This window comes from Danio rerio, chromosome 24 (genome assembly GCF_049306965.1).
Source record: "Danio rerio strain Tuebingen ecotype United States chromosome 24, GRCz12tu, whole genome shotgun sequence".
NCBI classification, from domain to species: Eukaryota; Metazoa; Chordata; class Actinopteri; order Cypriniformes; family Danionidae; genus Danio; species Danio rerio.
Genome location: NC_133199.1, coordinates 38267790 through 38290854, shown reverse-complemented (window position 1 = coordinate 38290854; position 23065 = coordinate 38267790). Strand labels below are relative to the sequence as shown.

Genomic DNA, 23065 nt, shown 5'->3' with positions numbered 1-23065 from the left:
TAGCTTAAAGGGGCTAATAATTTTGTCCCTAAAATGGTGTTAAAAAATTAAAAACCGTTTATATTCTAGCCGAAATAAAACAAAAAAGTATTTTTCCAGAAGAAAAAATATTATCAGACATACTGTGAAAATGTCCTTGCTCTGTTAAACATCATTTGGAAAATATTTAAAAAAGAAGAAAAAAATCGAAGGGGGCTAATAATTCTGACTTCAACTGTACACAGAATCGCATCTACATTCTCAAAATTTTTGTTACAGGTTGTTAGAAACTTTCCTTTCAACAAATCTCCCCAAATAAACAGGTTTTAATAGGATCAGCTCTTATAATTATTTAATTAAACATTTAAAATGCAATTATTTTTTTACACGGAATATCAACTAAAACTACTTGTAAATACAAACAATTTTTTGAATGTTTATTTTAGAAGAAAGTGACACCATTACAGCGTTCAGGATTCATTTGAAATATTTTCCTTTCAAAATCTGTCAGTTTTTTTTTCCACCATAATATCCTATCAGTGATTTGGGAATTGTCAGTATGAGTTGAGGATGTATTTGAGCTCTATGGCGCCTCACTGTGGTGGAGAATCAAATAGTTAAGTGTGTTGTATCAATAATGTTGCATCTCCTCCTATATTTTATACAGTACTTCATAAGGAATCTCTAATCCTCTTTCCCGAAGCTTTAAAATCATCACCAACACTAAACACACACAAAATAACACACTCAAATATTAGAATTAACCAATTTATCCATTTAATGATTTCCTATAAAATCGTCACTTGATCAGTTCATCCATAATTCATTCCCAAAACAAACATTTCGAACAACAGTGACTTGACAGTATAAAACACACTCTCTGTCTTATGTTGTGCTCTCTCTCAGTGCATGTAGTCTCTGAATGCCAGCATTATGTAGTTTTTGAGGAAAGTTGGTAAGCCCAGTTTGGGGATGACCCGGTGCAGACGACCCTCCAGAAATGTTCGTAGTCTGTGACGGGCCAGATGTTGAAGAGATCGAGGCGTCTGAGTCAGAGCAAACAGAGATTCGTAGAATTCACGGTGTTTCTGCACCAAAAACGAGATATAAAATTAATATCTGATATTGTGATAAGACTATTTTGAGATTAGAGAGACCTGTTGAGTCTGCTGATTGTGGTATAAAACATTTAAATGGTCAGTTCACCCAAAAAATCAATCATTTACTCAATATTTACTTGGTTCAAACCTTGAGTTTCTTCTGTTGAACGCAAAAGAAGATATTTTGAAAAATGCTGGAAACATGTAACCATTGACTTGTGTAGTAGTTATTTTACCTACTATGAAAGACAATGGTTGCAGGTTTTCAACTTTCTTCAGAATATCTTCTTCTGGTTTTCAACTGAAGAAAGAAACTCGTAAAGGTTTATAACCACTTGAAGGGGAGTAAATAGTGAGTTCATTTTCATTTTGGGGTGAAATGTTTCTTTAAGAAAAGACACTTCAGATGAAAAGGGTACAAAGGAAATGAGTTATGTATTAAAAGTTATAATAAGTTTTTTGTATTACAATATGTTTTAAAATACATGATTTTTAACACATTTCCTGTGCTAGGATCTGAAGTTTTTTAGCATGTTTGAGTAAAAGATGGGCAAGGCAGTGGCGCAGTAGGTAGTGCTGTCGCCTCACAGCAAGAAGGTCACTAGGTCGCTGGTTCGAACCTCGGCTCAGTTGGTGTTTCTGTGTTAGAGTTTGCATGTTCTCCCTGCCTTCGCGTGGGTTTCCTCCGGGCTCAGGTTTCCCCCCACAGTCCAAAGACATGCGGTACAGGTGAATTGGGTGGGCTAAATTGTCCGTAGTGTGTGAATGTGTTTGTGGATGTTTGCCAGAGATGGGTTGTGGCTGGAAGGGCATCCACTGCGTAAAAACTTGCTGGATAAGTTGGCGGTTCATTCCGCTGTGGCGACCTCGGATTAATAAAGGGACTAAGCCGACAAGAAAATGAATGAATGAATGAGTGAGTGAAAGATTTTTTATGTAGGGATTTGAGGAATCTCTTTTTATTGCTCCTTAATTGTGAATATATATCACCAGAACAAACTAAATTTGTTGGTAACACTTCACTCTACACACACACAAATGAAACATGTGAGAAACTTGTAACCCTTGACTTTCATAGTTTTTATTTCTATTTGTACTTAATTACAGATTCTTCAAAATATCTTTTTTGTGTGTTTAACAGAAGAAAAAAAGCAAGAAAATCAAGCCAAACGTGAGTAAATAATGGCACAATTTTCATTTTGGGTTGAACTATACCTTTAACAAGCACAATTTGGGATTTTAATAGTGCATTGGTAAATGCTGAACTATGATTAATTAATGTAAAAAAAAAAAAAAACTAACATGAATTATTGGAAGCTTAAAAGTCTTTCTAACGTAATCTGTAAAATATTTTTATATTAGACTGAAGAAAAGAATTATGATAAGCTAAAAATCTCAGTTCTGAGGTGAAACACTCAAAACAAATGTTGGAAGAAATCTGACCTGAAAGATATCAGGAGGAACTGCTTCAACCCAGGCGTCAGTGATTTTGAGTCGGTCGTAGGCGTTTAAGAGCACTTCTATTGTACGTGGAGATGAGCAGCAGTATTTTAACACCTGTGCAAGACATGGTAGAGAAAAAATGCAGTTATATTACAGGAAAAAACTAAAACAAATAAACAGAAATTAAAATATCACTGTTTTCTGTTTTAATGTATTTTAAAAACTGCTCAACATCTTTGTGCAAATCATCATTTTTGATCAGGATTTTTATCTAAAAAACCTTTTTTTGGAGAATCTTGTTAAATGAATGTTGAATCTTGTGTATTATTTTGTGGAAACTGGGATTTTTCTAAAATACATTTAATTTAATAGTTAAAAAATATTATTAACAACTGAAAAGTCTAGTTTTATATTTTTTTGAAAATGTAAAAAATGTTATTTAGGATATTTTTATGTGCTGCTTCCTACTTTTTAATTAAAATTAAAATATTATCTAAAGTATTTAATTATTGTAAACACAAAGTCAAAAACTAGATTGTTAAATATACACCATTGAATACAATTCTGTAAAATTTACTGTAAAAAAACAACAACTCACAGCTGTGGTTGCCAAAATTATACAGTTAAAATATACAAATAAAAATGAATGAAGGGCGACACGGTGGCTCAGCGGTTAGCACTGTCGCCTCACACAAAAGAAGGTTTCCCCTTCAATCCAATGCACATGCTCTATAGGTGAATTGGCCATAGTTTATGTGTGAGAATGAATGTGTATGGATGTTTCCCAGTACTGGGTTGCAGTGGGAAGGGCACCCGCTGTGTGAAACATATGCGTGATAAGTTGCCGGTTCATTCCGCTGTGGCGACCCCTGATGAACAAAGGGTCTTAGCCGAAGAAAAATGAATGAATGAAATGAATGAAATACAAAATATTTATCTACACTGAAAAAAGTGTTGCGTGCAGAACTGTTGCAAACAATTTATTTGTGTTGAATTTAAACAAACTAATTAAATTGAACAAACTTCAACTTAATTTGTTTGTTTAAATTCAACACAAATAAATTGTTTACAACCACTTAACGTAAAAAAATTGAGTAAATCCAAGGAATCATGTTTGAATAATTTTTTTCAGTGATATTACATAGATAAGAACCGATTATTATTTGTTACAACTAGATTAAACTCATTAAACTCTTATAAAGAAAAAGAAACAGTAATTTTAACTATAACAAAAAGAAAATCTGAATTTTGGAAAGCTCAGTTTATGGTTAATCAACATTTAAAGTAAGGAAGCATACTTTTAATCAGCTAACAGACATTTACTGCAGCACATCACAGACATTTATTACAGTGAAAAAAAAATATTGTAAATAATGTTTAAAATAAAGTAAGTGAATAAAGTATTTATAAATTCTTTATTATTTAACAATTAGTAAAGATTTTTAATTAATTTAAAGCATTTAATTGACATAAACACAATTCTGTCTTTTTTGACTGACCTAATGCATTCTTGCTTAATTTATTTCTTAACTTATTTTATTTGCACCAACTGTTGAACAGATAATGTTAAATAGTTTTTTAGTTTTTAGTTTAGTTTTTAGTTAAAGATTTATTTAATTTATTAATAGCCATATAGGGTTTTTATTATTGTAGAAATAGTGGTATTTCAGTAAAAATAAATATATTATAATGACTTTTCTTTGTCAACGCTGAATCAAAACAAATGTAATATTTTCATATATTTTTTTTATTTCATATATTTTATTGCAGACAGAAGTGCTAGTAAATTTTACAATTAATTATAAAAATGATGTCAGAAAACCACTGATATATGCACCCCAAATTAAAATAACATTTTCATTCAAAAATAAAATTAAAGAAAATACTTTTTTTTTCTGATAGAAAAACACCATAAATGTATTCATTCATTCATTCATTTTCTTTCAGCTCAGTCCCTTTATTCATCAGGGTCGCCACAGCGGAATGAACCGCCAACTTATCCAGCATATGTTTTACATAGCGGATGCCCTTCCAGTTACAACCCAGTACTGGCAAACACCCATACACACTTTTACACACTACAGCCAATTTAGTTAACCCAATTCACCTATAGCGCATGTATTTGTACTATGAGGGAAACCCGGAGCACTCGGAGGAAACCCATGCCAACACGGGGAGAACATGCAAACTCCACACAGAAATGCCACCTGGCCCAGCCGGAACTCGAACCAGCAACCGTCTTTCTATGAGGCGACAGTGCTAACCACTGAGCCACTGTGTCGCCCCAAAAATAATATTTAGAGGCTGATTATTATCTGAGAGATTTTATAATCTATACCAAAATAAACGTTCTTCAGAAACCAAATCAAATGACCAGATTGGAATTTGATTTGCATAACAAAGAGTCTTTCTAAATAACAAACATTTTTTGGCGATCAGTTTCCTGTCAGCTTCCACCTGCTTCAACCTCTCCACCTGTGCTGTGCAGGTCAAAGGTGGAAAGTTGTATTTTTGGGGAACATTGCATGGAATAATTAACTACTTGGGCTGATGAACAGATTGGGCCTCCCTCTGGGGGATTGTAGGGAATTTCTGCAATTACTGCTAATTAATCTCCTATTAACATTTGCCTCGTTAAGACTCAGGCAATTTATTTGGCACAAGTGGGACTCGTTGGATGCGTGAGATCAAGTGTTTTTAGCAGAGCGCTTTTGAACGACAGAAATAAATCCATCTGAAAGTGATTATTTCTCTGTTTGTGACAAGTAAAGAATTATATGTGGCTAGCGGTAAACTGTGATAATGGAACTAATTTCTATATTTTAGCTCGATTGGATAAATAGCTATAGAAAACTGTAATTTGCTGATTGAAAATGGAGGCCTGCTTCGGTTGTGGGTTCCAAGGGGACAACCGGCAAACAGGTTAGCTTCAAAAATGCATGTTTCAAATTTTAAAATTTTTTTTTGTCATTTTAGTACTTGAAATTTTGCAGATAAGAATGTTTTTGATTTGGAAAATAAAGACAGAGTTTATCAGATTTTTTATTTATTTATTTTTTTAATTTTTCACTAGGTCAAATATGCCTGTTTTTTTCTTGCAAATGATGTTTTTTTGCCTTATATTTTATTTTGTAATAGTCTATACCAAATTTCATTATGTAACTTTCTGGCATAGTTCAGCAATTTCAGACCAAAAAAGAAATTAATCTTGATTCAATATTTATCTTGAAAATCAAAACACATTCTAAAAACAAAAAACATTCTACAGTACAAGTAAGTGGCACAAGTGGGACTCGTTGGATGTGTGAGATCAAGTGTATTTAGCAGATAGCTTTTGAACGACAGAAATAAATCCATCTGTAAGTGATTTGTGACAAGTAAAGAATTATATGTGGCTCGCGGTAAACTGATAATGGAATTAATTTCTATATTTTAGCTTGATAGGATAAATACCTATAGAAAACTGTAATTAACTAATTGACAATGGAGGCCTCCTTCAGTTGTGGGCTCCAAGGGGATGACCGGCAAATGGGTTAGCTTCAAAAATGCATGTTTTTAAAATATTCTTTTATTTTTGTGTCATTTCACGACTTGCTTATAGAGGAAATTTCAGAACGCTCATTTGTTTGATCAGTATTAGAAAAATATTATTTAGAAGGAAAATTTTGCAGATAAGAACGGATTTGGAAAATAAAGAAAAAAGGGAAAATAGATTTTTTTTCGTTTAGTTTTAGAATTTTTTACTAGGTCAACTATGCCTGTTTTTTCTTCTACCTGCAAATCATGTTTATTTGTCTTTTATTTTATTTTGTAATAGTCTAAACAAATTTTCATTATGCAACTTTCATGGTTCAGCAATTTTAGACCAAAAATAAATTAATCTTAATTCAATATTTATCTTGAAACAAAATATGAAACAAAACACATTCTACAGTCCAAATAAGCTACAACACAGGATCATTTAAAAAACTAAAGATTTTTTCTAAAAAAAAAAAATAATAAATTACATTGTCTACTGATTTTACAGTGTAAAAACTGACATTCCAAAATCTAAATTATTGCAAAAAAAACTAAAAGAATCTCTAAATATATATGTATTTGTTTTTATTTAAATTATTGTTAACTAGAAAACATCAAGTAATGGCTACATCATGCCATTATAGACGTTTTTTCCCTCAAAAGAATAAATAGTAATTTCTTTACTAGTTTTTAGTAATTGTTCAGTGTGACTTCTAAATAAACATTTGTAAAGGGTTGTCTCTAATTGACATTTACTTGACTCTTTCTCCAAGTCTAATGCCACTGGACGCACCAGTGAGATGCACACAGATAATTATACATATTTACTTCAAAATAAAAAAGATGATAAATTACAGTATCTATCTATTGTTAGTCTGAAAAGTAGCTTATGACATGTTAAAAAGATACTAAAAATGTGTTAGTTCAAACAAGTAGCTTTTTTATGCATGATACCAGAATTCTAATATGTGCTAATACTGCCTGATCTCATGAGTATGAGTTTAAAAATGTACGATTTGAAGAAGGAGGCATGAAAAAACTAATTTTTATTTTAATTAAATTGTTGCTTTAAAAATGTAAAAAATCAAACCTGCAGAACCTTGAAATGTTTTTTTAAACTTAAAATATTACTAATTCAAGCTTAACACCTTGTAACAAAATAACTTCAAACTTTTAGACCAGATCATCAATATTCAGCTTATTTTATCTAGTTCCCATAATTCCCAAATTAATGACAGAACCTCCATCCACTCACTCCTTGACTATGAGTAATATAAGAATTTTGCTCAGCATATAAACCCTCTTTTGTCCCTTCCTGACCTTGGGCAGAGCTCCAGGCCAAACCCTGATGGAGCCGTAGTTGAGAAGCGCCTGTACGATCCTCTCGGGCTCGTGCTCTGTCTTGTATGCCACCACCTTCAGGATGTTATGGAGTGGTGCATCTCCACCGTAATCCATTTCATTGACGAAGGCTCCAGCGTTATTCTCCAGTAGCAGGTCCACCACATCAGGGTTGGCGTTCTTGCAGGCCATGTGCAGCGGCATCTGTTTGTCTGCGTCACTGATCTGAATGTCGGCTCCAGCAGACACCAGCATGTGGCAGATGCGGCTGTAGCGCTCCAGAGATGCGCAGTCCTGCGGCTGAGAGCATGCGGCATTCAGTGGCGTGTTTCCTTCATCGTTTTGTAGGTTTAAAGCAGCTCCGTGGCATAAATAAAGCTCCACGTGGTCAGGAAGGCCGTGACGTGCCGCCACATGAAGCGGAGTGTCGTTTTCATCCAAGCTTTGCCCGTTTATTAAAGCGCCAAATGCGAGGAGATGTTTGGCACACCTGGAAAAACAAAGCAAAAGTCTGGGGATATTACATTCTGTAATAGACCTGTCAGCAGTGTGGCAATATACTAGAGTGATGGCCGATATATCGGTTGATAAATGCTAATTATTTATGTTATTAGTGTATGGCAGAACATAATATAACTTATGGAATATATTATAGGACTTGTTCAAAATAGTAACATGATGCTACATCATGTTAGGAACATGATAAAAATGTGGTAACAGATTGTAGAGATGGCCCATATAAAGGCAGATAAATGCAAAATTTGTATATTATTATGATTATTATTATTATTATTAATATTATCTAGTTGAAACAAAAATATATTATGGGGCCTGATAAATATAGTAACAGCATGATGAAACATGATAGCAATGGGATAAAACTGTAGTGATGGCCGATATATCGGTTGATAAAATGCTAATAAAATGCTAATTAATTATATTATTATCTTGCAGAAAATAATATAATTTATGAAAAACATTAAGAGACTTGTTAAACATGGCAACGTGATGTTAAAACGTGTTAGGAACATGATAACAATGTGCTAACAAATTGTAGAGATGCACAATATATCGGCAGATAAATACAAAATTTGTATATTATTATTATTCATTCATTCATTCATTTCATTCATTCATTCATTTTTTTTTTTCGGGTTAGTCCCTTTATTAATCTGAGGTCACCACAGCGGAATGAACCGCCAACTTATTTAGCATATGTTTTACACAGTGTATGCCCTTCCAGCTGCGACCCATCACTGGGAAACATCCATACACCCTCTTTCAGACAAATACTAATGACAATTTAGCTTACACAATTCACCTACCACATGTTATATACCACATGTTTAAGGAATTTGTGGGTGAAACCAGAGCACCCGGAGTTAACCCACGCAAACACGGGGAGAACATGCAAACTCCACACAGAAATGCCAACTGACCCAGCTGGGGCTCGAACCAGCGACCTTCTTGCTGTGAGGCAATTGTGCTTCCCACTGCGCCACCGTGCTGCCATTATCATTATTATTCTTATCTGGTTGATAAGAAAATATAATATGGGACCTAATAAATAATAACAGGATGGTTAAACATGATAGCAATTTAGAAATAAACTATAAAAAATAAAAATACATTATAGCAATATAAGACACTGTAGTGATGGCCGATATATCGGTTGATAAAATGCTAATAATATGTTAATTAATGTATTATTATCTGGCAGAAAGTAATATGACTTATGGAATAAATTATGGGACTTTCTAAACATGGTAACATGATGTTAAAACATGTTAGAAACATGATTAAAATGTGGTGAAAAACTGTAGAGATGGCCGATATATCGTTAAATGCTATTTTTTATATTATTATTATTATTATCAAGTTGAAAAAAAATATATATTATGGGACTTAATAAACATGGTAACAAAATGATAAAACATATTAGAAACATGAGGGCAATATGATAAAACACTGTAGTGATGGTCGATATATTGGTTCATAAAATACTAATAATAAATTATAGGACTTTCTAAACATGGTAGTAAGATGTTAAAACATGTTAGGAACATGACCACATAGTGGTTAAATACAGTAGAGATGTTTTCTGTTTAACAGAGAGAAGATTTTTTCAACACATTTTCCATAACATAATAGTTTTAATAACTCATCTCTAATAACTGATTTATTTTATCTTTGCCATGATGACAGTAAATAATATTTTACTAGATATTTTTCAAGACACTTCTGTACAGCTTAAAGTGACATTTAAAGGCTTAACTAGGTTAATTAGGTTAACCAGGCAGGTTAGGGTAATTAGGCAAGTTATTGTATAACGATGGTTTGTTCTGTAGACTGTCCAAAAAAAAAATTACCCTGATAAGAGGTAAAAAGAGGCTGATAAGTAAATTGGTGTTTAAAAAATTAAAAACAGCTTTTACTCTAGTCAAAATAAAACAAATAAAACTTTCTCCAGAAGAAAAAATATTATCAGACATACTGTAAAAATTTCTTTGCTCCATTAATCATCAATTGGTTAAATATTAAAAAAGAGAAAAATATTCAAAGAGGGGCTAATCATTCTGACTTCAACTGTATATTGATTATTGTATATATATATATATCATGTTGAAAAGAAAATATATTATGGGACTTGATAAACAAGGTAACAGAATGGTAAGACATATTAGACACATGATGGCAACAGAATAAAACACTTTAGTGATGGCCGATATATCGGTTGGTAAAATTCTAATTATATGTTAATTAATGTATTATTATCCAGCAGAAACTAATATAACTTATGAAATAAATTATGGCACTTTCTAAATATGGTAACATGATGTTAAAACATGTTAGGAACATGTAAACAATGTGCTAAAACACAGTAAAAGAAAATAACTCACATGATTATTTATGAGATTTGTTGAACATGCTAATATGATAGTAAAATATGTTAAAAATATGATAGCACTGTGGCAAAAACAAAAAGCAACTGTAATGATGGCCAATATATTGGCTGATAAATGCTACCTTTTATTGTTAACAATATCAGGCTTGAAAATAAAATAAAATACATGATTTAACCATTATAGATTATTTCCACTGGCCAAAAGTTGTTTTTTTATTTAGTTTTATATATATATATATATATATATATATATATATATATATATATATATATATATATATATATATATATATATATATTGCAGAAAAAGGATTAGTTATCTGTATTTTTATACCATGGGATTACTACTACCTTGCATATAAAAGTACACTTTCAGTCAAAAGTTTGGGTTTGTAAAGTATAATAAAAAAATGAAGTATTGTATGAATAATATGAAGTTTAAAAACATTAAGTTAAAAAAGACGAATAGTATGATTTTTTTAAATTTATTATTATTATTAACTAAAACAAATTTAGTAATATGTATATGTATGTAATGTATATGAATAACTAAAATAAAGGGGCGAAGCAGTGGCGCAGTAGGTAGTGCTGTCGCCTCACAGCAAGAAGGTCGCTGAGTCGCTGGTTCGAGCCTCGGCTCAGTTGGCGTTTCTGTGTTGAGTTTGCATGTTCTTCCTGCCTTAGCGTGGGTTTCCTCCGGGTGCTCCAGTTTCCCCCACAGTCCAAAGACATGCGGTACAGGTGAATTGGGTAGTCTAAATTGTTCGCAGTGTGTGAGTAAATGTGTGTGTGGATGTTTTCCAGAGATGGGTTGCGGCTGGAAGGGCATCCGCTGCATAAAAACTTGCTGAATAAGTTTGCAATTCATTCCGCTGTGGCGACCCTGGATTAATAAAGGGACCAAGCCGACAAGAAAATGAATGAACTAAAATAAAATAAAATATTAAACATCCCCAAACTACTTAATAATATTCTATCTATATAAATATATTGAAATATTTCTCTATTTCATGTAGTTTGACTTAAAACTAACAACAAATAAAGCTAATATAAAATTATTACATATTATAAAAAACAGACACATTTCAAGTAAAAAAAAAAAACACAAAACAAAATTGCTTAACTATTAGCTCAAATTGAAATTTAATTTAATTTGGTACGTGACAGATTTCTGAAAGTCTGAAAAGTCAACTTTGCAAAACAGAAATAAATTAGTCGAAATTATCAGCTCTCCTAATTTTTTTCTACACATTTCTAAACATAATAGTTTTAATAACTCATTTCTTTTTTTTCTGTTTTCTTTTATCTCTGCCATGATGACAGTAAATAATATTTTACTACATATTTTTTCAAGATACTTGTATTCAGCTTAAAGTAAGCCTTTAAGGCTTAATAAGCAAATTAGGGTAACAAGGCAAATCATTGTATAACAGCGAGGCAAATATTGTTGACCTTAAAATAGTGTTTAGAAAATTAAAAACTGCTTTTATTCAAGCTGAAATAAAACAAATAAGACTTTCTCCAGAAGACAAAAATATTGTCAGACATACTGTGGAAAAAGTCCTTGCTCTGTTAAACATCATTTGGGAAATATTTAAAAAAAATAAAAAAAAATCACAGGCTAAAAACGATTTATTTAAATTCTAATAATATTTCACAACATTTCTACAGTCTCAAACAAACACCCCCATTCATTCCACAAAATCTCCGAGCACCTTCTTTCTTTCAAGGGCCAATCTGAAAACGGTGAAAATCACAGCAGGATTTCCTGCAATCACCGCATAAGCACTCACTCGAGGGAATCCAGCTCGGTGCACATGTGCAGCGGCATCTGCCCGTCCTCATTGGTGGCGTTGGCATTGGCGCCGTACTGCAGCAGGAGTCGGACGCAGTCAGGCTGGCACTCCTCACAGGCCTCGTGAAGAGCAGTGGTTCCTCCAGGTGTCAGGTCCACTCGAGCGCCCCGCAGGAGGAGATGCCGGAGACACTCGCTGAAGCCCCGGCCTGCAGTGATGTGCAGCGGTGTGGTCAACTCCTGCTCGTATGTAAGAGACCACAGTCCTGATGAAAAAATTTACAGTTAAAGTCAAGACTATTAGCCTTTCTGTACATTTTTTTCCTTTTATATATAATAGAAATGAGTTATTAAAACTATTATGTTTTAAAATGTGTTGAAAAAATCTAATTTGCATGAAATTGGGGGAAAATATACAGGTAATATTTCAGGAGGGCTAATCCTGCTGACTTCAACTGTATATGATCAGGTTTACAGTTTGTTTTTGGTTCAGTGTTATTTTAGTGTCAAGATTTTACTTTTTAGTGGCTTATGTAGTTTTATTTGTATATTTTTTGAGGTCATTTTGAGGTTTTAGTCATATTTGTTTATTATTATTATTATTATTAGTTTATTTATTATTTGTAGTGGTTTTTTATTCATTTTTATTTTTAAACTAAATAAAGAAAAATCATTGAGTTAAAAAGCTGAGATATACATATGTTTTAAATAACAAATCTGATTTAATTTGTGTAATTCTAGCTGTAATAAACCTGACTATATACAATACCAGTCAAAGGTTTGGGGTCAGTAGGATTTTTAAATGTTTTAAAATAAGCTTCTCCTGCTTACCAACGCTGCATTTTTTATTAATCAAAAATACAGAACACATTTGTGAAATGTTTTTGCTCTATAAAATAACTGTTTAAAAGAAGTTTATAAGTAAATTTAATAGTTTATTTCAGTGATTTTAATGAATTTTCAGCTTCATTACTCCAGTCTTCAGAGTCACATGATCCTTTAGAAATCACTGTTATTATTATTATTATTATTATTATTATTATTATTATTATTATTAATGGTATAAGTAATTAAAGGAATGAAGACTGGACTAATGATTTTATTTGAAAGTACATACAATATAAATATTATATATATATATATATATATATATATATATATATATATATATATATATATATATATATATATATATATATATATATATATATATATATATATATATTTTTTTTACATTTCATAAATGCTGCCTTAATAAACAAAATATATATTTTTTTTAAAACAAACGAGTCCAAACTTTTGACTGGTACTATATGTACATTTAGATTTCCATGCAATTTTTACAGTAAATTTTTAATTATTTACAAAATACACAAATAACCAAAAAATTACATTTGCTGTTCTAAAGGTTTTTTTCTTGGGGGGTGGGGGGGGGGGGGGGGGGGGGGTAACTGAATTGTTTTATGTTCAATCTACTTAAATTTGTGAAAACTGCTAAGTTAACTTAATTTCTACATCGCACCACAAATCAGTTTTGGGGAACCCAGCAAGTTTTATCTTTTAATCCTCCTAAAGGCTAAAAATATTAGATAACATTACAATATAAACATTTCTCTGAGTGTGGATACAGTTTAAAAATCTCATTTTCTATTCTATTTTTAAATGTTATTTATTTTCAAGGCTTTTAAAAACAATCTGTTGCTGATAAAAAAAAAATGAAAATAATAATAAAAAAAAACTATTGAAATATGATTTGAAACTATTGATTTCATTAGAAAAATTTTCTATTCTAATGTAATTTATTTTCAAACTTACTTTTTGGTCAATTATTTAAGGGCAATATTTGAACAGCTCTTAAACAAAAACTCACCCAAAAACTACTTATTTAACATGAGCTGAATCAACCCAATTCTTGAGTTGTTTTCGGGACAACTTAAATGTTTTATTCTCAGTCTACTTAAATTTGTAAAAACAATTAACTTAATTGATTTGTGTGGAACCCTGCATTTTTACAGTTGTAAAATAACAACACAGTCAGTGCATAATGCCACTAACCTATGCTTTACTTTCTTTTATTTCTCGTGTTCAGTATTTTTTTTTTCAACTTTCATGGGAACAAACATAAACACAAACTCATAAAAAGAGCCCAAGACAACCTTACAGTCACAGTCGGGGTGAGAGCAATAAAAGAGAGCAATCTGTGTGCAAGCGAAACACACAGGGGAACAAATGACTGTGACAGCAGGCGAGAGTGACGTGGAAACACTGCAAATCAAGAGGCAACAAAGTTTGTTCAAAAACGTATACACTGCTCTAATACACACATTTAATTGTGCATGACCAAAACTGAACTCAAATCATCTTAAAAGAGTCCTATTATGCTTGTTTTAAGGTGCAAAATATAAAGTCACTTCAACTGGAGTTATTTTCTATATCAGTAAGATATAGAAAACAATATTTATATTACACTTATAGTACTTCTTAACTAATGCCGTCATTATTTTTCTATAGTGTTATCTTGATTTTTCACTAATATTATGTGCGTAGCAGGATTTGAGATATCCTATTGTACATTTCTAAACAGTGTTAACATTTTCATTTGCATATTTATAATAATATTTGTAAAAATGTCTTCCTATAAATCAGTTGTTTGTCTCAAGAGTGATACACTATAATATAGACATCTTTTTTTGTTTCAGCCAATGCTGTTTTCCTCAGAATCAGAAGTTAAATACAATACAGTTTCTGTCAGGACGTACAGCTCATACATACATTTTTAAGAGGTAAGCATTGTTTTGTTTATGAATAATTTAATGTAAAATCCCTCAACAGTGTGATTTTTATATTCCATGGGTAACCTGTTGTTTTAATTAATAGTTTGAATTAGTTTGTGTTTTATTTTTGAAGTACATTTTATTAATTTTTAAAGTATTAATGGTTGTATTTTATTGCAATTTTATTAGTTTTTGTTATGTAATTAAGTAAGTTAGACTCATTCATTCATATTCCTTTGGCTTAGTCCCTTCATCCATAAGGGGTTGCCACAGCGGATTGAACCAGCAACTTATCCAGCATATGTTTTACACAGCCCAGTACTGGGAAACATCCGTACACACTCATTCACACACATACACTACGGCCAATTTAGGGGGAATTTTGGTGGAAACCAGAGCACCCGGAGGTACAATACACTTAAAATACACTTATTTTAAAGCAAACAAGATTATTTTACAGGGAGAACATTCAAACTCCACGCAGAAATGACAACTGACCCAGCTTGGACGCGAACCAGTGACCTTCTTGCTGTGAAGCAATGCTGCTAACCTCTGAGTCACCGTGTTGCTGTAAGTTAGACTATATCAAAGTAAAATATACTTATTTTAAAGCAAATGAGATTATTTTGCTTGTTTTAAGGAAAAATAAGTCACCAAATTTTAACTTATTTCTTTTTTTTTACTTGTCTATAAAATCTAGACAAAATCTAGAAAATCAGCTTCTTGATTTAAGAATTTTTACATGTATGGACATAAAAAAAAAAAGACAAAAACCATAAGTAGGAAAATATTTTTTTTGCAGTGTGTTTGATTTACTCAGTGTTTCAAGTCAATTGTTTAGTCAAAACAAATGTATTACATTTAAACGTCATTTTTTGTGTCCCTACGTTAAAATTAGCACATTTCTGATCACTTTGTAAATTTGTGAATAAATTTGTTAATTTAGTTTTTATTAAATATTATTTCAGATCTATTTTCTTATCTTATTGGATTAACTTTAAATGAAAATAGGAAATATTTTCTTAGCAACTTGTGGAAATCTATTAAAAGTCTTTCAATTGAATCAAATATTCTTTAAATAACATCTAACTTAACATTTACTTGCTAATTAAGACTATTCAAACCATGCTGAGCACTAAAAAGCCACTCATGCAGCTTCAATTAATGAAGCAAAAATTTGTGTTGGGAGACATGAATCAAATATCTCAAATATCAACTTCAGTTTTGCATTTCAATTAAACTCTACACAATGAAACTCCGTTACTGTAACTCATTTTAATTAAGTAAGCTAAACAACCAGCAAAAATAAGTTTCTGTGTATAGCAACATCACATGCACTGTATGGCTTCCACACAATTTGTTCATGTTGTTCACACACAACTTGATTAAGTTAACTTTAGTTGTTTTTACAAATTTAAGTGGATTGAACCAAAAACAATTAAGTTGTCCCCCAAAAAATAGATTTTTCAACTTATTTTAACTACCCAGGCTCATTCTGAAAACGTAGCACTATATACATTTCCGGAGAGCACCAAATACGTCCCATGAGATATGTTTTTAAGAGTGTTTGTCTTCGCAAATTCATTAGAGGCTGCTGTGTATGCTTTTTCAGATCTCAAATATGTCTCGGAAGTGCCATTCGTGTCTGCTGTTCTCACGTAAGTCCACCAGAGGCCGCTGTGTATGCTTTTTGAAATCTCAACTTCTTTTGTGAGTGCCATTCGCGCCTGCTCTTCTCCTGTAAATCCACCAGAGGCCGATGTCGACTGACTGACTGACTGACTGACTGACTGACCGATCAACTGACCCACCCTCCTTTTTCCCTAAACCCAACCGATAGTGTTTTCAAAAGCATCGATTGACCCGCCCACCAACGAAAAAACCCTTGCTGCAGTCAGATTTTTATTATGTTTTCAAATTTAACCATATTCTCACCCTATTATTTACTTGTTTATTTTATTTTTTGCTTTTTTTTGTCTTACCTTCTTTCTGGAACCATTCTTCACCAGACTTAAACTCGGTCGTCGCAGTCAACTCTGCTCCACATCACAAGTCCGCCGAAGTATGCGGCGAGCCACTGGACAAACTAGTAGCAGCAGAAAAGCCGTCCATGCGGAGGTAAGCAGTCAGCTGGTAAGCGCGAAAAGGAACTGCATCATACCATCCCAAAGTGTTCATTTTAAAGACCAAATGCAGCCATACATACCTCTGGCTACATAATTCCCGATCTCCAGAAATGTATACAGGGCTACGTTTTCAGATTGAGCCTATGTTGCATTTTAAATAAGTAAACAAGCAGCAATTATTATTATTTTTTTTATCTTAAAATATAATTTGTGCACCTATAACATACTTAGCCCTCTGTAGTTAAACCTGAAGTTCTTCCACTCCTCTATGTTGCTGGTGTCATAAATGGCGTCTATGAGAAACGTGTATTCTGGGTCGTCAATAATACTAATGACAGTCAGTTCATCTCCCACCAGAAGTGCGTTCCAGAACTGCAGGATAATTCCCGACGCTTGAGCCGTCATGATCACATCGCTGCGATATTGCTTTTGTTTGCGAAACTTAATCTTCGGCGCCATACGGGAGGTAAAGCAAAGCACAAATGCGAATGGAGCTTCAGCATTGAGCTTGTGTTGATCTTCAGACTTGGCACAATGTTCGCCCTCAATGTTTGTTGCCTGTTTTTAGAGAGGGACTATTTTAAGGCCGCTTGGCATGACCTTTAGAGCGATCCAGAAAGCCGGGGTTGTTTGGCCAAGTAGATTTGAGCAGTTCAAGTAATTATTCAGACCTCTCAGGAGCTACTGAAATACCCAAATTGTCAGTAGGAATTGTACTGTATGGTTAAACATTTAGCAACCGTGTGCTGGCCTGAGACTTTGTGAGATGGAATTCACAGATCTTTTTTATTGGCTTGTATTTGATTACTTTAATAGCAATTTATGGCAGGGTTCATACAGTCATGGAAAACCATTTTCACATGGCATTTTCCAGGCCTGGAAAAGTTTTGGAAAAACAGAAAAACCCACAATGTTTTGGAAAAGTCATGGTAATTACATTTACATTTAGTTATTTAGCAAACGTTTTTGTCCAAGAGCTTGTGCTTGTGAAACTTTGTCTGATAGCACTGTGAAAAGGAGTGGTATTAAACAATATGATTAGACTTTAATAAAAATAAGCGATTGCTCCATGTTATCTTCTATTGGTCTTACGCAATCACGTGATGTGATTTCACAGGTAAGAATTCACCAAGCTTGGACTTTCGAATGCAGTGAAATGCAAGCACATGCGACTAGTTTCGCGTTACTGGTCTGCCCTATTCGCATGCCCATGAATGGAAGTCTATGGAGCGAAAAGTGCAGTGTGATTGCAGCTTTACAAAAGAAGTAATTTTACCTACTGTTATAGTTTAACAAACTATTAACATTATCTAAAATTAGACAAATATCTGTAAATTAAGGGAACGAATCGATAAAGAGAGGCAAATGCAGAAGCCAAACAATAAAAACGCTCTGAAGAAAACAAGATGCTGTCTTCCTTCTGAACCCAACATTAGGAAAGAGTACAAAAACAGTCATTTTTAAAATTTATTTTTGTTGTTCGTTTATAGAAACTATAATTTACGCATTATTTACGAAAATTTGATTTTGTGAAAACGTAAACTTAAAAAATGCTGTTTGTTCAAACTATTTAAAATGAGCTGAATCAACACAATTCTTGAGTTTTTCGGGGACAACTAAATTGTTTTATGTTCAATCCACTTAAATTAAAAAAAAACTGGCAAGTTGGTCTCCACACAAATGGATTGTGCATAGCCCAGCCTTTTTAACAGTGTACGTACACTCAAAAATGGACTTTTGCTGCTTGTTCAAACTACTTATTTAAAATAAGTTAAAACAACACAATTCTCTTTTTTTGGCGACAACTTAATGGATTGGTGTTCAGTCCACTTAAATTTTAATATTACGTTCAGTCAATAGTTATGAGTGAGTATCTGATGCCTTCTTGAATCTTTGTATTCTTTGCTCTAGAATGCGTATGTTTAGCCATGAGTTTTGCACTAATAGGTATCTATATTTATATTGGTATGTGCCCGCTATGTGCTATTAACTTTCAGTTGCTAAAGATAAATGTTACTTTACACGAGCAACGTGTCTGCAAAAGGGGACAGAAAATTCACCTGCGAATGCTCTCCTGCTTCAAGAAGCTTTTAGAAAATTCTACTATAAACTAAAAAGGTTTCTAAACAAACACATATAGCCATAACAATTTGCAGTCATTTGAAATCAGTAGTTTGTTTAAATTCATAGTAGTAATAAAACAGTAAAAAACAACTATACCATTACTACTTCGTGCAATATTTTATGAGACACAGCTGGAGTTGTACTGTAGGTTATGTGATAATGACAAATGGCGGTATTTACCATGTCCAGATTACATTTCAACGCAGGCTCACTTGAAATACAACAAAAACGCATTTGACCAAACATTTGACCGCAGGTTCTAGGTAAAATGAATGATACGAGCAGTATGACGCCAGCATCTTTCCTTTTCACACTAATGATATTTACTAGGATAGTGGTTTTCAAACTTTTTTCACCAAGTAAAATTGTCTCTCCAAAAACCACCATAATGACCAGTATTGAAATAAAGCAGCATAGTTGGTCAAATTAAGCAGCTACAGCACTGCACAGTTCGAGGCAGAGTCATATTCATATTTATACAACTTTTAATAAATTTTAAAATATATAATGCATGTACATATGACATATTTGTAAAACTTTTTGAAATCTAAACATTAACTTGTATGTAGATTGGTAGGGAACTCGTTTTTTTTCAGAGGATGTTGAGCTGACAAAACATTGCTGCACTCTGATACAACTTTTATTTATGGAGGAAATTAAAAGCACTGCAGTGTTTGGGTGTTCTCGGTTTGTCTGAGATAATTAACCTACCAAAATTATATTCTATACAAAATATGAAGCTGATCAGATTTTGTCACGTGGCTCGCAGTGCGGCATTCTGAAAAGTTAGGATTTTTTCAACTGGGTATTCCTGGAAAACGCAAGCGCGTCGTACTGCAGTTCTTACTCATTTTTATAGCCTGTGGGTTAAATTTTGACACTCAAATGACCGAGATGTAACAAGAGAATAAGGTCATTTTTCAAAATAAATGATCGTTCAGACTATAATAAATAAAACGGAAATAATTAATGATTTGATTGTATGATTGTAGGTACCAATTAATCTACAGACCGGTGCCGTCTGTGGCCCGGTGGCTGGGGACCACTGCTCCAGCATGTATCTGCTCTACACGCATCCTGCACCTTTTTCTCTAGATCGGCGCCAATTGGATTGATTTTTAGCAGCTGATGACGCGATGCACTAAAGTAAACATTCTAAGCACAGCGCTTTTTTTTTGTAGGCTTTAAAAAACAGCCAATGCTGATCACATTGGTGTTATCGTATGCATCAAATGATTAAAATTTCATTTATTTGTTCTTTCATTACTCAGCGATTCCTCAATGTACCACTAGAAGTAAGCCCGCGTACCATTAGTGGTACACGTACCACAGTTTGAGAACCACTGTACTAGAACATATTATTGACGAATAATGGATTATTTTTGTGCAGTTGTTTGCACAACAACAAATAAAATACCACAAAATATTGTAATGATTTATAATTTAATACAATTACCTCACTTATTTACCTTCATGTGGACAACTTTTCTGATGTGGTCAGTTTGCTCAGTAGTTCACTTTGCATGGTGTTGTACTGATTCAGAGCGCTCGGGTTCGATTCCATTGAAGCATATTTCCACAACATACATAAAAGCAATGTGAACTACGTGGTCGCTGTGCACTTTTCTCTTACGTTTGCTTTTGGAAATACTATTGGTTGGGTTTAGGGAATTCTTGGGGATTTACGTCAGTAGTTTGCTAGGTAATCTGAATGACAAGCCCCTCCTACTTTTGGACATGTACAAGACAGATGTGTGTCTGAAATGTATAACAAAATGCACACTAAGTAGCAATTTTCTGATATGCAAAAATGTATACATCGCCCTCTAGTGGATTTGTCATTTGAAACGTGTAACAAAATGTACAAGGAGCAATGTATTTTATGTTTCGCTAAAATGTAGGATGACGAACATACTTTTAATGAGTCTGAGCTTGTGTAACACATTCCCAGCTTTTATTATTTTTTATCTGTTGCTTATTTACAGATGTAGCCTTACCTCTCACTTTTCCATTTGCGGCCCAGCGCATGTCTCCTCCCTGAGGCTGGATGATCAGGTCTGAAGGATAGCCTCTGGAGAAGACCTCTTTCACAGCTTCTATGTTTCCAGTGTACAGGGCATTTTGAACAACAGGGTCCCGGCACACCATCACAGGGTTTCCAGTGGTCTGCCTGGAAGACGTCCCTCTGTCCCGGGCTTCTTTCCTCAGCAGGTATCCACTAACAACCGGGGCAGCCAGTCTCATCTGGTGCCTTTCCTGCTCTAAAGAGCGCAGAGAGCTTGAGTTATACATCAGACTCCTCCTAGATATACTTTAACTAATATCCACACTAGCTTCTTTCTGAGTAGATACTAAAAGTCCTGGGATCTTTGAAATGGCCTTCTGCCTCTGCGCTTGGAGGCTTGTTTTGATATCCGAGTCTGCCGCATGTGCATCAGGACTATTTTTACAGTGTCACATGAGTGGAGAATAACTCTACTATTTACATGTGTAGCAGATAGAAGGCAGTGACTCATTGTTGATGTCTAAACAGCTTTTACAGCTCGGCTGAAAACCTTTTTAGCATTTAATCACAGCTTTTATGGTTAGATATGATTTTTGGATTAAAATACATTCACCTGCCTCTGTATTATAGGTATGCACCAGTTCAAGTGCATGTTAAAGAGAAAGTTCAACTGAAAACTAAAATGTACTCATCATTTTTTTTTTTATCTCTAGATGTTTCTAAACCTTTATGAGTTTGTTTGTTTTAGTTGAACCAAAAATATACATTCAGGGCCCAGTTAAAAAAAAAATCTGAATCAAATTGGTCCAGATTTGGAAGTCCTATGTTTTTCTGTTCAGGATTAACGGATCTATCTTGCTTTCATGACAGTTTTTTTAAAGGAACATTGGGTTGAATCACTGTGATCCAAATCCTGTTTACCAGAGCCTTAAATGGAACCAATCATATTCATATTTATACAATTTTTGATAAATTTGGAAAAATATATTGCATGTACATATGACATATTTGTAAAACTTTTTGAAATCTAAACATTAACTTGTATGTAGATTGACAGGGAACTCGTTTTTTTTTTTTTTTTCAGAGGATGTTTAGCTGACAAAACATTGCTGCACTCTGATACAAAATTTATTTATGGAGGAAAGTTTCCAGCAGACAAATCGATATGGGAGAAGGGCAGGAGATGGGTCTGAAATACGGGAGTGTTGGCAGGTATGGTAACTATATTGACTATGGAAGTGGGTTGGTGGCATGGTGGTTCAGTGATTAGCACTATTGCCTTACAGCAAGAAGGGTCTAATCCCGTTCGGGCCAGTTGGCATTTCTGTGTGGAGTTTGCATGTTCTCCCTCGTGTTTCCTTCGGGTGCTCCGGTTTCCGCCACAGTCCAAGCACGTGCACTATAGGTGAATTAAATAAGCTAAATTAGTCTTAGTGCATAGATATACACACTAGATGTCGCCTGGCCTATTGTTGTCTATTGGACAGAATGCGTCAATAGCGCCGCCATCTTGCTACAGGGTAGCGCGACTGTGGCCATGCAAAGCCAGAGATATACACATATACACAAATATCTGTGATCGGGAGTTTTCTTGGATGGTAGTGTGTAATTATTTTTTTTTAATTACGAAAATTAAAATTTTACATCACTTTTCTACATTGATGGATCAGTGACCGCACGGGCATTCCTGACAAAAAGCTTGTGTTTGTGTGTATAGAAATGTACTATTCACCCTCTCTGTTAAATTTAATCTAACCCGTGTCCTGAAACACACCTCCTCTCCTGCTTTCACTTCTCATACTGACGTAGGGAGCGATTTGTTTGTGAATGAATCCCCCGAACGACTCTTTCACTAACGTTAGCTGACAATAATACAAGTTTCTGGCAGCGCAGCATCTCGTTGTCGTATTTCTTTTGCATTTTTTGCTGATTTTATTCAACAAAACTAGCATAA

General features: G+C 33.5%; 2 protein-coding genes across 7 annotated transcripts in view; one reads left to right on the top strand and one right to left on the bottom strand.

Annotated features, from left to right (window-relative positions):
• agap3 (ArfGAP with GTPase domain, ankyrin repeat and PH domain 3) overlaps positions 1 to 23065 on the top strand; it is a 985397-nt gene that overhangs the window by 372516 nt on the left and 589816 nt on the right. The window lies entirely within an intron of this gene.
• Positions 734 to 21564, bottom strand: asb10 (ankyrin repeat and SOCS box containing 10). 6 transcript variants are annotated; one of them, XM_073940450.1, is made up of 7 exons: positions 17210 to 17538; positions 17063 to 17123; positions 16839 to 16986; positions 12081 to 12348; positions 7362 to 7872; positions 2523 to 2636; positions 734 to 1067 (listed from the first exon to the last, which is right to left on the bottom strand). In XM_073940450.1, exons 4-7 carry the CDS (start codon positions 12116 to 12118, stop codon positions 882 to 884), a joined length of 849 nt encoding a protein of 282 aa, XP_073796551.1. In that variant the 5' UTR covers positions 12119 to 12348; positions 16839 to 16986; positions 17063 to 17123; positions 17210 to 17538; the 3' UTR covers positions 734 to 881.

What these genes read in the sequence shown, in the direction of transcription:
- asb10 (XM_073940448.1), bottom strand. Translation starts at nt 21,398, where the DNA reads ATGTATAACTCAAGCTCTCTGCGCTCTTTAGAGCAGGAAAGGCACCAG. An exon ending in GGCCTGGAGCTCTGCCCAAG is followed by an intron (nt 2,637 to 7,361) that starts GTCAGGAAGGGA and finishes TGTCTTGCACAG; the next exon opens with GTGTTAAAATACTGCTGCTC. An exon ending in TTCCTCCTGATATCTTTCAG is followed by an intron (nt 1,026 to 2,522) that starts GTCAGATTTCTT and finishes GCTCTGACTCAG; the next exon opens with ACGCCTCGATCTCTTCAACA.